This window comes from Amphiura filiformis, chromosome 17 (assembly GCF_039555335.1).
Source record: "Amphiura filiformis chromosome 17, Afil_fr2py, whole genome shotgun sequence".
In the NCBI taxonomy this organism is placed as follows: domain Eukaryota; kingdom Metazoa; phylum Echinodermata; class Ophiuroidea; order Amphilepidida; family Amphiuridae; genus Amphiura; species Amphiura filiformis.
The window spans coordinates 38,381,692-38,399,826 of record NC_092644.1 but is presented as its reverse complement, the minus strand read 5'-3'; the positions used below and the strand labels follow the sequence as shown (position 1 = coordinate 38,399,826).

Genomic DNA, 18,135 nt, shown 5'->3' with positions numbered 1-18,135 from the left:
AACTCGATACTCGAAAATTTCAACTCGATACTCGAAAATTTCAACTCGATACTCGAAAATTGCAACTCGATACTCGAAAATTGCAACTCGAAACTCGATACTCGAACTCGAAACTCGATACTCGAAGATTAGCAACACACGTTTTTCACGCCTCACGGCGATCGTCAGACTATACTAGATACATAGATACATACAACATTCCCCTATTTATAGTAAGACTAGCGGGATACCCGCGCTTCGCGCGGGTCCCCGCTAGATGGGAGCGTTCACCATAACAGGAATAATTACTGAACAGGCAGAATCATTAAAAAGGTACATTTTATTTTTCTAAACCTGTCGCTTCTTACACTTTCTTTTTAGTTTCTTTTGCTTAGCTTGTGATTTTCCGTTTCCATGTTATTTATTTATTTAACCTCGTTCCCATTATTTTTTAAATCTGTTCTTTCTTACATTTCCCTTCAGCTTCTTTGTTTATTTGCTGCTTGTGATTTCCCGTTTCCATGTTTTTTATTTAATTCTGTTCTCATTATTTTAGCTTCTTTTTTCTTACATTTCCTGATTAGTTTCTTTCCTTCTTTGTTTCGTTCCCGTTTCATTTAGTTACGGTACTTTAACCCGTTGGCCTATTAGGCCTACTCGTACTTTTTTGTCCTCATTTTAATTTTATTTTTCTTTATAGTACCGCTTCATGTTGTTTATACAACAAACATCTTTTTCCCGTATTTATTACGTCCTCTCATAGCGTGTCTGCGGACGTGTTTACCCGTTATCATAATCCCGTGACCCGTCCATGTACCTTTTTGTCCTTTATTTTTCCTTCTTTCCGTATTATCATGTCCACTGGTCTCTGGCTCGCAGTCGCGTGGCTCTGCGCCGTTTACACGCCCATTGGCGTAGTGCGCATTACGCACGCGGCGCCGACGCGCTGCCGGCCAGCTGCAGTGACGCGTTGCTGACAACCGATTTTCATAACAAAAAACCCGTTTTTACCCATATTTTCACTGTTTTTGCAGCCAATTCTTGACCGTTTTCAACCAAATAAAGTTTATACACGTTCCCGTATATTCATCGATCTCCCGTATGAATTTGGCGACATTTGGATCGAAACTGACGGAGCCTTTATAGGCCTACATAGATAGATAGATACATACAACATTCCCCTATTTATAGTAAGATTATATAATCGGGGGGTCATGGCCATACAATGTACACCTATATGGTGAATATTATAGCTGTAAGCCTTCTTTGGAAAATAATGAAATTATGTAATCGGGGGAACACCCCACGGTCATGGTCATCTTGTACATCACCACCAACCTATGGTGAATATATATATATAGCTGTAAGCCTTATTTGGAAATTAATGAAATTATGTAATCGGGGGGGGGGGCACCCCACGGTCATTGCCGTCTTGTACATCACCACCAACCTATTAGATGCCTGGTGGTATTAGTGCGTATTGGGCTATTACAGTTGGAATCCATACACCCTATGGAAGACATGACCTTAATCCCCCACACAGAGGGTGCATATTTCAAATGGAACCACACATTTTAAACCCCATTTGATATTCACACTCCCTGTGATTAAGATTAAGGTAATGTCTACCATAGGGTATATGATTTCAACTGGAATAGGCCTACCCATTTTACCCATCAGTTATAGGGGGACAAACAAGACATGGTCATAGTCAAAGTACTTCAAAACTCTTTTAAAGTTGAATTAAACAGACATGCTTATCTTAATACTAATTATAAAGAGTTTGTCCGTCTGTCCGCGCGCTATCGCGTGCGCGTAGAGCTATCGCGTACTCGCAGAGCGCGTGCGCGCGGAGCTATCGCGTGCTCACAGAGCGAGTACGCGGAGTATCAACGGGCATGTGCGCGGAGTACCGACGGGTGCGGTCCCAGAAATGGGTGCGGTGGGGGTGCAGTGCGGTCCGATGAGATACACCTCATCGGTGCATCTCATCGGACCAGGTAAGGCCTCTAACCCATTATATTAGGCCCTATTGCGTTCATAATTCTTTTCTCCCGATGGGTAACGGGTGTTTGGTAATTAGAGATAGGCCTATTATGAGAACCACCCATGCCGAGAACCGCGAAATCTAGTCTTACTATAAATAGGGAAATGTTGTATGTATCTATCTATCTATGTATGTATCTATCTATCTATGTATGCTATAAAGGCTCCGTCAGTTTCGATCCAAATGTCGCCAAATTCATACGGGAGATCGATGAATATACGGGAACGTGTTTAAACTTTATTTGGTTGAAAACGGTCAAGAATTGGCCTCAAAATCAGTGAAAATGTGGTACGTTGGTATGCTGGGTAAACAAAAACGGGAGTCAGTTGTCAAGCTAGCCCGTGCGCGTCGTACGGGCGTATCTAATGCCAAGCCGCTCGCGTAGCGCAGCGATAGCGCGCGGGTAACGCAGCACTACGCCATGTCGCGCGTAAACGACGCAGAGTCGCGCAATGAATGATAATACGGGTGAACGACCGACAAAATGAGGACAAACCACTAATTCTGTGGGACAAACAGGTAGGCCTACGAGTATGTGGGTTAGCCTATAGTTAGTCACAGTAAGAAAATGAAAACGGGAATAAAATAGGCTAAAGAAGGAAAGAATAATAAAATCTAATAAAATTAGATGATTTAAATAAAAAAGCTATTAAACTGAGGACAGAACTAAATAAATAACATGAAAACGGGAAATCACAAGCTAAGCAGCAAATAAAAAATGAAGTCAACAGGAAATGTAAGAAAGGACAGATTTAGAAAATAATGGGAACGGGATTGAGTAAATAAAAACATGGTAACGGAAATTTGCAAGCTTAGCAGCAAAATGTTTTTAAAAATGGAACAAAATTGGCCCATGTAGAAGAAACTAAAAAGAAAGAAAGAAGCTAAAATGGAAACTTAGGCTTAACGAGGGTCAGACTCAGATAAATGAAATTTACCTTTTCAATGATTCTACCTGTTTAGTAATTCCTCCCGTTTTAGTGAACGCTCCCATTTACTCACCTAGCGGGGACCCGCGCGTAGCGCGGGTGTCCCGCTAGTAAAACAATAACACGTCACAATTAACCCACTAAAATAGGATTTAAACTAAAATCTCATACGTTAAGTTTCATACAAGTTGTCTCAAGCTAAATTATTGATACTTATCAGTTTTGTAATTGAAATGGATTCTTTTGTAATGCAAACAATTTATATAAACTATGGCATGGGCGTAGCCAGCTTTCTTTGCGGAGGCGGTAAAAAATTAATTTCGAAGGCAAAGACGAAAAAAAAAATCCCGGTTGCATTACATTATTTTTACCAGTATTTTCGGTGGGATATACCGTTTTTAGAGAAACTAAACATGTCTTTGAGCTTTAAAAAGGCCTTTTGGGGATATTGTGATGGCGTAGCGGGCAAAAATGTTGCATTTTACTCAATTTTGGGCCATGATCGGGATGAAAGGGCTTTTGGGGATAATGTGAGCGCGTAGTGCAAAAAATTGTATGTTAGGCCTACACAATTTTGGCCCATGAATGTGGAAACGGGATTCTCTTGTTCTTTTCCTTTTGATTTTCCTTTCATTTTTTGTCGGAGGGACACTTTTCTCTTTCATTTTTGTCATTGCAGGGGCCCTCTGCCCTCATCCTTCGCTGGCTATGCTACTGCTGTATGTCCTTTTATCATAGCATACAAAATGAGGTGGATTTAAAGGCCACTATAAATATCTGGAAAACACATTAAGTTAGGAGCTGTGTAAAGTTTGTTGGTATAGAGGTGAACAATAACTAAACATTGGCTTGATTATATTTTAAGCCTACTTAATTGGGTTACCCTTGAAAGTTTGCCTGGTCAACCCAGTCCCTCTTTAAGGTGCATTTCGATGCTGCAGTCCACAATCGCTGGAGACTGATGGATACCAATCATTTTTATACCACCTGTGACACTGGGGTAGGCATTCATATAAGAAAGTGACATATGTGCGGCAGCAACTTTCAACAAGGGGGTCTTCTTTCAGGAGAAATAATGTTTGCAAATAGCCTACGGGTCTTTCAGGGGAAATATTTGCTCAATTGAGGGTCCACCAGGGAGAAATGGGAAAATATGGTCTTTCGGTGCGGAAAGGTATATTAGGAATAGGTATATGTATACAGCTACCGTGATCGCAATGGGATCCGGTATCCGTATGATACGTACCTTTTAAGGCAACCTTTCCTCTGTACTCCTCAATGTGATCATAGATGGTCCAGCCATTCCGTGGATCTGGAGCCGGCTTCGTAGACATTGTGTCAGCTGAAAAAAAGTGGGGAAAAAAATCATTTTTCTCTATAATTTTCAAAAAGTATGTTAACCACCTTTGTTTGTCATTTCACATTGGTTTTGATACCCATTTATTTGTCTGCGTCAATTGAAACCATTTTGCAAACCGTCAAAGTCGACAGTATAATCGAAGACATTATTTGAATGTCTTAATATTAATACAGAATTTCTCCGTTTCAAATGCACTGGATCTTGGTACGTTAGCTTCGGTTTTACTTATGAGCTTCGCCTTAACCGAATACAAAAACGAAGAAACTTATATCACAAGCTTATCACAATCGTTCAAAGTACCAAAGGACAACCATTTACAGAAAATGTATGATGGTTGACTGAGGCAGAACTTTTTGAATGACCCTCGAATGCATGTCACTGATTGCAAAACCTGATTGCAAAATTTGTGGTTTTCAAAGTTGTGAAAACCATAACAAACAAGTATTATTTGATCATTTTTTAATGCTCTGCATATTATAGGCCATGTGCTTCAACATGTCCCGAGTTTTGAGATATTTCTCAAAATATCAAGAGCTATCTCAAGAACCAAAACAAAAACTAGGCTTGTTTGTACTCATTTCAATGCGCTTTCTAAAATGGTAATGAAAATGTACAATTATGAAAAATGTTAATTTGTCATCTGCTGCACCCGCGTGTAGATGGTATACCGCAACATTATATCATAGATCATCTGAATGATCTATGATATTGTGAGCTGCCAAGATAACTAGAGGAGCTAGGCCTCTGATATATAGCCTATGCCCGGGGGAGGCACTCCCTATCTGAAATGGCAGGGATGTGCCTCGGCCATGTTAAAAGTAGGGGGCATTCAGGTCAAATGTACAATTACAAAAATATGGGGTCATTCAGTACACAACCTGAATAAAAATGGGGTCATTCGGTATGAAACTTTGAAAAAAGGATGGTCATTGGGGTAACAAAAAGTAAAATGGGAGTCATTGAGTACAGGATTGCCAAAAGAGTATCATTATAAAGTACACATAAGTGCCAAACTGCGTAAAAACAACTTGGCCATCTTGGAAATGTGAAAAATCTCATTATTTCTGGAGGAGAACACAAATACCACCTAAATTTGGGAATTAAAAGGGGGGTCATTGGGTATAGCAGGAAATAGAAAAAGGGTGTCATTGAGTACATGAATTTTTTTAAAGGGGGTCATTGGGTAATAGGTAGGACCATAACACAAAAAAGGGGGTCATTGGGTACAAGCCGGTTTGAAAAAGGGGGTCTATCCCGGGGCACATGAGGCATATCTGTCATGGAAGTGCCCCCCCCCCCCCGGGAGCGTATATGTCTAGACCAAAGAGCATTTGAGCCTCCTGGGAATTAGTATAGGGTGAATCATTGGTTGTCAATACTTGTAGACATATAGTTGAACATCTACTCAAATTTGTTCCTGAAATATCTTGTATTGATTGTGTATATATGCAATAATAAGAAGAGTGCCTTGAGGCGAGCAATAGAAAACGGTATAGTCCGGGCAGCCTGGGACCAATAATAGGTTAAGTGTTGTCGAGGGAATATTTTATTCAGTATTAAATAGTAGTTTTGAAGTGTTGGAATTTTGAAATGCTATCAACTACCGGTATATCGTATCAGTTGCAACAAGCGCTTTTGATGTGAAAAGTTTATTATTTTGAAGTTTTTGATATCTGGACATTTATTTTCATTTTACTTTTAGCCTATACAGCAGTGCGTTGGCAGAGTAATGTTATCCGCGCTTGTCGTAAAAAACATAAAATACGTGCAAGAATGCAAGCTGTGTAACATGCATGCAAGCTGTGTTAGTAGAGTCGGCTTTCCGGTTCTCGGGAATCCTTGAACGATTCATTTGTGAATACATCACTACCCAGCCGCGGGAGGGCACTCAACTTGATTACGGACTCGGCCCCAACTCAACACAAAAATTGGCAACCACGAGAGTTACCAAATAGCTCAGAAAAGGGGTAATTTTTTACCAGTAGCGAGGACCGTGAAATTTGAAAAATAGAGGGTATTTAATTTGCACTGTCTGCGAAATTTGGATAAACATGATAAAAGGGGTTCTTGAAAAAATCCGGTAATTTTATGTCAATATTTAATATCATTGCAAAGGTGTGTTTGAAATTCTAGTCATTGAAAAGGGGTGTTTGACATTTTTAGTCATTGAAAGCCACAAAAAGGGGTTGTTTTTGGCCAGATTTTGTCCTTGATTTTGCATGAAAAAGAGGGGTAAATTTGATGAAAATTCATTGCAAAACAAAGGGGGTCTTTGAAAGATTTGGTAAGTCTCATGGTTGCCAACTTTTTGAGTTGGGGGCCGGGATGACGGACAGGACGCATGACGAAATTCATCTTTTCCTAAGTAGGCCTATAATATAGACCACTAAATTACAACTTTTGCATCAAGGTAGGCTACGGTATATGCTTTTATCAAGGCGGTTAAAAAAGGTTAAAATTGCTAATTTATCAAATTAAACTTTTACAACAAGGTTAAGCATCTTTTCGGCGATCCTGACTTTTAGACCACTCGAGTAAGGTGGCGAATTTCTCGTAAAACGATAAAGTATTTTCTGAGCAAATTCCCTAATTTCTCAAAATCTTTGCCACTTTCCACTCATCTGATAATCTTCTGCTGGTTGTATACTTCAATGCCCATGCAGCTAATTTGTAATGTCATTGACGTTAAAAAGGTCGCGGAGCCTTTATTTAAATTTTTTTTAATTTGGGGCGTCGAAAATGTGGTGAGGTAAATCGTTCCAATGCTTGACGGTCCAAGGAAAAAGTTGTCCGAGTAGATGGTTGTCCTGATTCTTGTGCGTTTCAGAGCTTTTCAGTTGTCGTGTCGAGTAAGGTGGGTTTTATTCCGTCAACATGGTAAAACAAGTTTAATTTTGTTCCAAAATTCACGTTTTTATGCTGTTTCTACGATGACGTAATAGAGCTGGATGCAAAACCGGCGATGCCAGCTCCGAAGCTTTCGAGTAGAAAATAGCCGTTTTCACTTGCAATTAAGGTTGCAATTGCATGCTTGTTTCCAAAAATTGTTTTGACCTTGTTTTGGCGATCCTGACTTTTAGACCACCCGAGCTATATAAGGTACAAATTGCAAATTTATCATATTAAACTTTCGCAACAAGGTTAAACATGTTTTCAACTGCACAAACATACCTTTTATTCCATCGAACATGCTTTATTTTGTTCCAAAATTCATGTTTTTATTGCTATTTTTGATGTAAAAGAGCTGGTAACAAACAAGTGATGCCAGCTCCGAAGTTTTCGCGTAGCACGAGCGCTTGACAGTCAGTCGTGAGCACGGTCGCTAATGAGCTGAATCGGCTAGTTGTGAAATGAGGATCTCGAAGAATCTCATGGTTTCTCGCTCGCAATCCGTGTACAATAATTTGGACAAAAACACGCTGAGCACTGGCTGACCTGAAAGATAAGGTGTATACTGGCATCTGTTTTCTGAAAAACATTTCAAAATTGCTTCCAAATTGCTAAGGAGGCATGTACATTTAATTCTGTGATAAAAAACGAGACCAAGTTTGCTTTATTTTTGTTGTCTTTGATCATTTAAATGACACTAACTTTTTGTTGATTTTTTCCAAATTGAAAACCTTAGGCGACATTCGTCTACCTCCTCTCCGATTTACCTAATCATGAACTTTTTCGACTTCATTTTCACGTAGTTGACATAATTCCGCTTCGTTTGGTATATTTATAGGTATGTGTTATTTAGATTAAGTGTCTAAATTGTTCTTCAAAAATGATGAAAAAATGCGAATTTTACCGAATTGCAGGCTTTTCTCGTGATATTTTTTGCGTCACCTATCAATCAACATTCGGGTTGTCCGCGCCCTAACGCAAATACCGCGCTGGCGCGCGGTTAACTTTGCGTGACGCTCGCGCTATGCAAGTGTTGTGCAGTGTGATACGCGTTTCAGTTCGCCACAGCATAAATAAGTAAACAAAAAGTTTTAAAAACCTGAATATTTTCAAAGCTCATTTCATCTTCGCCGATAACTGTCTACCTCCCGGGCGATTTACATCAATTTGTACAACATTTTCGTGGCATTTGTGTGCAAAACCGTTTTATCTTTCATATTTGTGATTTTTAAGATTATGTTATTTAAATTACAAATCCAAAATTAAGTTTAAATATGGTGCTTTTTTCCCAACTTTTTACTGAAATTGTTTAGTTCAAAACACACGTTTATTTTTCATCTAAATAATCTTTGATATCCTTCTTTTTTTGTGACATGCAAGTTCACTAGTTTGGTATGATAATTTGAGAGAGTGATAATTTTTCGTGTTAAAATAAAGAAATTAGAGCTCTTCAAACAGGGGAATGTCACGGGCTGATTGTTCTCGAACCTCATTTGACCTTCGTAAAAAAGTGTCTACCTCCTGGTCGATTTACGCCAATTCGTACGGATTTTTCGAGATATTGGTATTCAAAACCTTTGTATCGGTCATACTTTTAAATTATACGAATGTGTTATTTAAATTACCGCCGAAAAATGGAATTTAATACTGTGTTTTTTCCGATTTTTGTATTGAAATTTGCTAGTTCAAAAACACGCTATTTATCCATCTAAATAAACTTAGATCTATTTCTTATTTTTTGACGTGCAAGTTCAATGAGTTGGAATGATGATTTGAGAGTTTTGTAACTTTTCGTGTTAAAACAAAGCAATTAGAGCTCTTCAAACAGGGGAATGTCATGAGCTAATTAGTATGCATAATTGGCCACGGAGCATTACGCGCACTGGTTGTTATGCATATTTACTTTCACACAGAGCAGCGTTTGAGCGTGCTCACGACTGACTGTTGATGTACGCTCGTTTTGACGGTAATTTACGCTAGCGTATCATGCAGTTTCAAGCGCGTTTGACATCGTTTTACTGCGTGACACAATTCTGCATTTATTCAAGATGGCGAATTTCTCGAAAAACGTAATGTATTTTACCCCGTAATTTCCCTCATTACTCAAAACCCTGCCCTCTTTCACAACATTTTAGCTTCTTGGATATTATCGGAAACATAGATTAGTAATATTAGGTAGGTCACTGTAGTTTTAAAGATGTGTTAGATGATTTTTACGATGAAAAAATTGATGTTTTAAGCTTCTTTTCAAAAATTGGTTTTAGCTTGTTAAAAAACGGGTACAAATTCGTTTTTAGCTTGTTGGATATTTTTGCTTAATAGTTTAAAGCTTGACTCCTTAGATGAAACTTTTAGTTTAAGCTTGTTGGAATATTAAACCTTGATGAAATAGTAATATTTGAGCCCTATATAGCGTCGGTGGTCTAAAAGTCAGGATCGCCCTTGTTTTTTACCCATTCCCCTCATTTATCAAAAGATGCAAAAGCAAAAACTAAAAAACATTTTTAAAAATAACCGAAAACGCATGCAAAATAGGCTACTTTCATCATCGACATCACTTCCACCAGATGAAAACATGAAAAGGTGATCAGATGAGCGGAAAGTGGTAACATCATGGTAACATTTTCAGAAATGTGGGCATTTTCTCAGTAAAATACATCACGTTTTGCGATTGTAAACCTTAATGTAGCTCGAGTGGTCTAAAAGACAGGATCGCACATGTCGACTTTAATATACTCACCGAAGTAGTGACAATTCCGTAACAGCCAAAAATCACAATCTCCGAAGTATTCAAAACCGGATTTGTAACACCCAAAATTGATGCATGCAATGAAACCCAATTGTGTATTTTTTTTTATATGTTTGCGTTCGTTTCTTGTTGCCTGGGTATGATCGCGCGTCTTAAACAAAATTTTCACGTGCGCGCCGTACACGCGTAGGCCTATTTTATGCACCCTGGCACGCGTCGTCGCCGCCCACATGCACTATGCAGGCGCAAATCACATACATGAAATTAGACTTTGAGTTTGCATTGAATTCAATAACAGGTAGACTCATTGAAAATGGTCTCATCCCGATTTACCATCTCTTTCTACTGCATAAATCATGTTTTTAATTGGTTTCTATACAGGCTTATAATTTTCAATTCATCACGTAGCGGCCAATTATTCATATTTTTTCACTATCTACTGAAGATAGCATTTAGGGTCTCATCCCGATTCATCATCTCTTTCTACTTCATTAATCATGTTTTAATTTTTTTATATATGTATTTTCATTTCATCCTATTTTGTTTCTTCCTAGAACATAAGTCTTGTTCAGAAATTTCATATCTAGGCCTATTTTATAGTCTCATCACGTTCCGGATATACAACTTTCTCTCTTTTATTTTAACCTTTTTTTTTTAAATAGCTCAGTGTTAGGCCGAATACCTTTTTTTTTTTAACTTGAGCAGAATGCGCTCGTCGTGTTAGAAAAGTGGTATATTTTGATTATTCATTTTTTTCGCTATCTACTGAAGATAGCATTTCACATCTCATCCCGATTCATCATCTCTTTCTACTGCATCAGTCATGTTTTAAATTTGTTTCTATATATTTTCATTGCATCATGTAGCTGCATTTTTTTCTTTGTAGTACATAAACTAAGTCCCGTTCAAATATTTTTCTATTTTAAACTCTTTTACTAATAGCTCAGAATTTAGCCGAGAGCTTTTTTTTTTTTTAATTTGCGCATAACGCGTGTAAAAGTTATTTTGATTGTTCCTTATTTCACTATCTACTGAAGATAGCATTTAGTATCTCATACCAGTTCATCATCTCTCTCTACTGCAGAAGTCATGTTTTAAATTGTGTTCTTTATATTTTCATTTCATCACGTAGCGGCTATTTTTTCTTTGTAGTACACTAAGTCCCGCTCAAAAATTTCTCTATTTTAGACTCTTTTTAATAACGCGGCAGCATAAGACCGAATAGGCCTACTTTTTAACTTGCAAATAACGCGCTCGTGTCAGGAAAACCTTTGGGTATATACCGTATATTTTGATTTTTCATTTTGTTTCGCTATCTAGTATCTACTGAAGATAGCATTTAGGGTCTCATTCCGATTCATCATCTTTTTCTACTGCAAAAGTCGCTTTTAAATTTTAACTTGCGCAAAACGCGATTGTGTTTAGGAAAGTCTTTGGGCATATTTTGATTTTTCACGTTTTGTTTGCTATCTACTGAAGATAGCATTGAGATTCTCATTCCGATTCATCACCTCTTCCTGCTGCAAAAGTCGTGTTTTAAATTTTAACTTGCTAATAACGCGCTCGTGTCAGGAAAGCATTTACTCCATAAAGATTTGTCATTTTAATAAGTCTCTTAGACTTATTTTTAAATCTTAGGAATTTAGAGAGTAGTAGACCTACATTTCCTGTTCAAACAATTTAGGCCTATATCTCGTATATTATTATAGCCTCATCACATTCCGGACCTATCTTTCTCTATTTTAGACTCTTTTTAATAGCTCAGTATTAGGCCGAATACCTTTTTTTTTTAACTTGCGGGGAAAAGTGGTATATTTTGATTTTTCATTTTCTATCGCTATCTACTGAAGATAGCATTTAGGGTCTCATCCCGATTCATCATCTCACTGCAAAAGTTATGTTTTAAATATTATAGCCTCATCACTATCCGGACCTACCGGTACATCTTTCTATACTTTTTTAATAACTTGACATTTAGGCCGAATAACGCGATCGTGTCAAGAAAACCTTTGGGTAGGCCTTTTATTATATAATCGCTATCTGGGGCCTACTGAAGATAGCATTTATTGTCTCAATATGTTTTTTTTTTTTTTTATATATATATTTTTTCATTTCATCACGTAGCGGCCAATTTTTCTTTTCTTTTTTTCTTTTCTTTCTTATTCTTATATAGCTATTTTTTCAATCGCTTGATGACGCGTCTGGACAGTCTGGAGTATGAAATTACGCTCCAAGGAATGTCAACCTGGTGTGTAACCAATATAACGAAAATACGGCGGAAAGTCTGAAAATTGGGTTTTGAACGGGGTTTTGAATCAGCTGTTTTATCCCGTTTGTCATGTTTGTTGTTGTCAGCAATATGTGGTTGACACGAAGCGTTTGGTCACATTAGGTTTCGGTGAGTTCATTGTCAAGATTGTCGGTGATAATAAGAATTTGGATATTAACTTTAGTCATTTTCGTGAACTGAATGTTTGTATAGGGATGCTGAATTCAACAGCCTGATCACATCATCATGATCACTGATCAGTTCTGGATAGCTCGAGATACTCTAGCTAAAATACAGGTTTACATTTACTATCTATTCTTACATTATCTTGCTGTATTTCAGCTAGAGCTCCAAATGACAAGCTTCCGGTTTTTTTTGGAGAACAATACTGTTACGTAACTTCGTAAGGTACTGGAAATCAGCAAATATCACTCCAATTCATAAAAAAGGAGATCGTGCAGAAGCAAAGAACTATAGACCAGTGTCGCTGACAAGTATATGCTGCAAAGTCATGGAGCACGCTATTCATAGCCAGATCATGCAACACCTTGATTGTTACCAGATCCTGAACGATACACAACACGGGTTTAGGAAGAGACGTTCATGTGACTCGCAGCTTTTAATAACATATCATGACCTCAGCAACGCATTGGACAAGAAGAAGAACGTGGACGTCGTCATACTTGACTTCACCAAGGCGTTCGATACTGTGCCTCACCAGCGACTCCTTACCAAACTTAAACATTATGGCATCAACCACCAACTCCTTTCCTGGATATCATCCTTCCTGATTGGGCGTTCACAGAGGGTCATACTTGAAGGTAGAACATCTTCTTCAGTAGCTGTAGACTCCGGAGTCCCGCAGGGAACAGTTCTTCTTCTTCTTCTTGGTACAGTTCAACACCCCTAGTGGGGAAGGCGAACCGGAAAATGGTGTGCGCTTAATGGTTGAGCTATTGGAGATTTGTTACTTGTGCTTTGAACTGCTTGGGTTCTTCAATGCTGACAATTGACTCAGGCAAACTATTCCACTCCTTTAGTGTTCTAGGTATGAAGGAGTTCTTAAGGCAGTCCTTTTTTGTTGACAGTTCTATGAATGATTTGCTGTGGAGTGCGGCGAGTAGGGACGCGTGACCGGGCGTAGTAGTGTTCGGATAGGGATGGACAGGTAACCCTGATATGGTTTCTGGAATGTTGAAAGTCTAGCTATCTTTCGTCTTTGTTGGAGTGTCGACCAGTTTGAGTTCTTAAGCATTTCTGTGACACTTGCTCTCCTGTCGTAGTTGTGTTTGACAAAACGGATGGCTCGTCTCTGCACTGCTTCCAGTTGGTAAATTTGGTCGGAAGTGTAGGGATCCCATACCGCCGAGCTGTATTCCAATGATGGTCTTACTAATGACTGATAGGCTAGTTGTTTGATGTCTTCTGTACATGAGTGTAAGTTCCATTTTACAAAACCCAGAGCCCTGTTACTTTTTGCTGCTATATTATTAATAGGGTCATTATCTCTCAAATCACCCAAAAAAAATGTAATTTTACACCTCACCCCCTTCAAATTTGTTCAAAATTGGTTTACAGGGTGATTTTGGCTGGCAAAGCTCAAATTTCAAATTTTAGCTTAATCGGACGTACGGTTTTCACGCTATGTCCCGCCCATTTTTTGCTATTTCGGCGAAAAATGGTGCGCACACCAATATTGTCGCGACCATATCTCCGTAACCGTAGGTCCTACTGAGCTGAAATCATTTAGTGTGTAGGAAGAAGAGAAAAAATATGACCTTTTTTTCTGTACTTTGACCTTGAATTTGACCTTGTTGCCCACGTAACCGCAAGGCGAATTTGCGTTGGAATTACACCTCCATATGTTGTCTACATATAATATCAAAAAATTGGAGGGGTAATATTTTTTGTTTTCATGCTAGGCTTTCTTAAAGCAAGCAGGTGGTTGAAAAACTGTAATTTTGCATGTAGGCTCAGTATACTGTACACATGATACCATTATAATATAGGTCAAAATTGTATAGGCCTATATGTACATGCATTAAATACATATGTTTTCACCTACATGCTTGCTTTGTGAAAGCAAAGAAAGAAAAAAAAAATATTACCCCTCCAATTTTTTGATATTTTGTAGACAACATATGGGGGTATAATTCCAATGCAAATTCGCCTCGCGGTCACGTGGGCAACAAGGTCAAATTCAAGGTCAAAGTACAGGAAAAAAGGTCATATTTTTTCTCTTACTCCTACATACTAAATGAAAGCAGATTTGGATTCTTTGAGAGATTAGCTAAAAAATGACACCAATTTCAGCTCAGTAGGACCTTCAGTTATGGAGATATGGTCGCGACAATATTGAAGGGCACGCCATTTTTCGCAGAAATCGCGAAAAATGGGTGGGGCATAGCGCGAAAACCGTACGTCCGATTAAGCTAAAATTTGAAATTTGAGCTTTGCCACCCAAAACCACCCTGTATACCCTGTATACCAATTTTGAACAAATTTGAAGGGGGTGAGGTGTTTCCCATTAGGTGAATTGAGAAATAATGACCCAATATGTTTATTCCATTTTAAATCATTGGATATCTCTACTCCAAGGTATGAGTGTGAGTTTGTTTCCTGGAGGATGGTGTTTGCAAGTGAGTAACTGTGTCCGCGTATGCCATAGTGGTCAAGCTTCCGCATAAGCCTATTGTGTGGAACAACATCAAAGGCTTTGCTGAAGTCCATGATGATAACATCAGTCTGTTGCCTACTGTCGAGAGACAGGGCAAAGTCGTGTATTGTCAGTATAAGTTGGGACTCGCACGAGCGATTACGGCGAAAGCCGTGTTGCTGGTCAGTCAATATATCAAAGTGGTCAAGATGGCGCATGATATTTGAATGAATAACATGTTCCATGACCTTGCAACTTATAGACGTAAGGGAAACCGGTCTATAGTTAGCAGGTTTCGTGCGGTCCCTTTCTTGAAGATTGGAGATATATTTGCACATCTCCAATCATCAGGCAGAATGCCTGTTTCAAGAGAACGTCTGAAGATGGTTGTAAGTGCCGGTGCGATTTCAGCCGCTCCCATCTTCAGAATACGGGCAGGTATGCCGTCCAGGTCCAGTCGCTTTGGTCACGCCAAGGTCAAGCAGAAGCTTAGTCACACCGTCGGTCCTAATGTCAATGTCAGGCATAGGTGGGAATTTGGTTGAATTGATACTAGGTATATAGTTCTTGGACTGCTAATGTTTCTTCTGTACATAAACGACTTGCCAGAGAAGATAACATCATCAACTCGCTTGTTTGCAGACGATGCCTTAGTGTACAGAACCATCTCTTCACCATCAGATTCCAGAGCCTTACAGGAAGACCTTGATCAACTTACCAAGTGGCAACTTGACTGGCAAATGCAGTTCAACCCCAGCAAGTGTTATGTTATGCATGTGACTATTAAACGCCCGGAATCCAGTACACCAGGATTACCAACTATGCAACCAAACACTATCTGTTGTGAAGACTCACCCTTACCTTGGTGTCCATCTTCAAGATGACTTGGGTTGGAGCACTCACATTGGCCATGCAACATCAAAGGCCAGTAGAATGCTTGGCGTTGTTCGTCGCAATCTGTACAACTGTCCAGAAAGCTTGAAGGAAACAGCTTATACCAGCTTGGTTAGACCGCATGTGGAATACGCATCGGTGATATGGGACCCCCATCAGAAGAATGACACAAAGCGAGTGGAGAGAATTCAGAGGAGCGCAGCAAGATTTGTAAAATCCAACTACATGTATTCATGAGCGTACTGAAGGAACCGTAACAACTTTGCTCAATGACCTTGGATGGCAGTCACTGGAGGAGAGAAGAAGAACAGCCCGCTTGTCCATGATGTATAAGATCGTCCATGATGAGATAGACATCCCCAGTGACCGTTACCTTACGCCAGTTACCCGGCTCTCTCGCCGTAATAATACAAAAAGCTTTATTCATCACCAAACTCGCATCCAGTGCCACAAAAACTCATTTTTCCCCCGAACCATTACCGACTGGAACAGTCTAAAAGAAACCACCGTTCAAGCAAGCAGCCTACAAGTATTCAAGTCGCAACTACAACAGCAATAAGCAGCTTTACCCCCGCACAAGCTTGGCTTCTATACTCTTCAAGTCCAGCCAATATATGAATTGATGTTGAAGATGTTAGATGAAGAAGAAACCCGCCTCGGAGCCCGCCCTACTGCTACTCATTATTTCATTGTACTTATTGCAATTTGCCTCCACACATTAGGCCTACGTAATCAACACAAAGCTTTTGTGAGGATTAGTGAGTGGATAAGAAATTGACAGCGGAGGATACGAAGGACACTCCGATTGCTAGTTGTCAATCATGAATTGCCGCAACGTTTTAATATTTTACTGCATGGCATTCCGCAAGCACCAAGACAAATTATGCCGTATTTTTCCCAAGATCATCTCATATGAAGTAAGCTGAATGCGATCTGTACTTTTGTAACATTCCGATCGCTTTTGTTTGTTTACCCAGGTTGGTCCGTGAGGAACACATGCTAATCCATGGAAAACCATGGACCGCTCCAAGCTCATACAAATGCACAAGCCTGGATAGCCAGTGTAGGCTAATATATGCATGCTGGCCTAGATAGCTTTGATGATCACCTATTATCGGCGAATTTGCTTGAAAACATGTGAGTTCATGTTGTGTAAACATAATTAGCATAGACACAAATGAAATTACGATGCAATACAATGCAATGCGCAGCAGATCTATAGAAATAACGTTGCCCGGTTTTATGCAGAATTAGACCCTGTCTGGTTCTGGATCAAATAAATCCATGAACCATACATACATGTGTATATACCCCGGTATGTACTTCACTTTTTATAGTAAGCTTACAATTTACATACCGGATATATATATCACGAAATGCCCTTTAGAACAAAATTATAATAATAATATGAATAATAAAGAAAGTAGGTATGCCAGGCAAACCTTACATGTAGTTAACACATTTGCTAGTCAGCCAAATTACGCGACAATGTCAATGCATATTTACATAGAAATTTAAAACAACTGGCCGAAGAAGGAAACCTACATATGTTTTCTATACTTCACTTGACCCAAATATATGATTTTTTATGGTGATAAGACAATCGCACATGGAATTTTAGAGGGATTTTGATAGCAGTTCCATTAAAAAAAGCTGCTATCATAATGAGACTAAGATCTAGAAACATCCCCGAAATGCCGTTTTTGGGAATTTTGCTAGCTGAATCTTTTTGATGAAAGTCAATCTTTGACAAGATGTAACTTTGCTATGGAAAGTGCTATGACAAAAAGGTTTTCAGTGTTGGCTTTCTTTACTCAAGGGCTTTAATTTGATATATAAAATGATGCAGTTTGATGGCAAATTTGAATTCACCTAGCATACCTAAAGAAAGTGAACTTGTGAAGTCATTGACATTGATTGACATGATCATGGATCATCATCGTGTTCTGGGTTTGAACTGTTTCCATTTGAAATCTTGATCAAGTTGATGCCCGGGACAGGCCTCCAGAAAATTTTCTGCTGTCTGGGAACTTAATGACAAGTGCTGAAAATTTTCTGTGAAATAACTGAAATAGGCCTATGTGCGCGTGCGGACATCACGAGCCTTGCGCGAAATCCTAACGGCCGGGGTCCAGGGCCCGCTTAAGGGCCCTGGAAGCTCTCAGGGTTTAGATGCTCTCTCGTGCAATCTGAGCCATATTTTGGAACAGTTTCCTATAAAAATTTACATCCTTTTTCACAAAAAAACACAACTTAAAATTTCAAAGTATTACTGTCAAAACTCAAAACAATTTTTTATTTATTTTTTAACATTTTTTAGAAGTATTTTGCAACTTTGAAGAACCACTGGACCTATTCTGAAG

At 38.9% G+C, this 18,135-nt stretch overlaps 2 protein-coding genes across 2 annotated transcripts in view; one reads left to right on the top strand and one right to left on the bottom strand.

The window, feature by feature from the left end:
* LOC140138428 (outer dynein arm-docking complex subunit 3-like) overlaps positions 1–4,293 on the bottom strand; it is an 89,356-nt gene extending 85,063 nt beyond the window's left edge. The window contains exon 1 of the mRNA XM_072160321.1: positions 4,202–4,293. Coding sequence (XP_072016422.1) covers positions 4,202–4,289 — 88 coding nt within the window. The 5' untranslated portion in view covers positions 4,290–4,293. The remainder of the gene's footprint in view (positions 1–4,201) is intronic.
* Positions 4,294–12,258: 7,965 nt separating this feature from the next.
* The window catches only part of LOC140137200 (coiled-coil domain-containing protein 150-like), a 116,010-nt gene continuing 110,133 nt past the window's right edge, over positions 12,259–18,135 (top strand). The window contains 1 exon segment of the mRNA XM_072158852.1: positions 12,259–12,351. The gene's annotated coding sequence lies outside the window, so the exon portion shown is untranslated.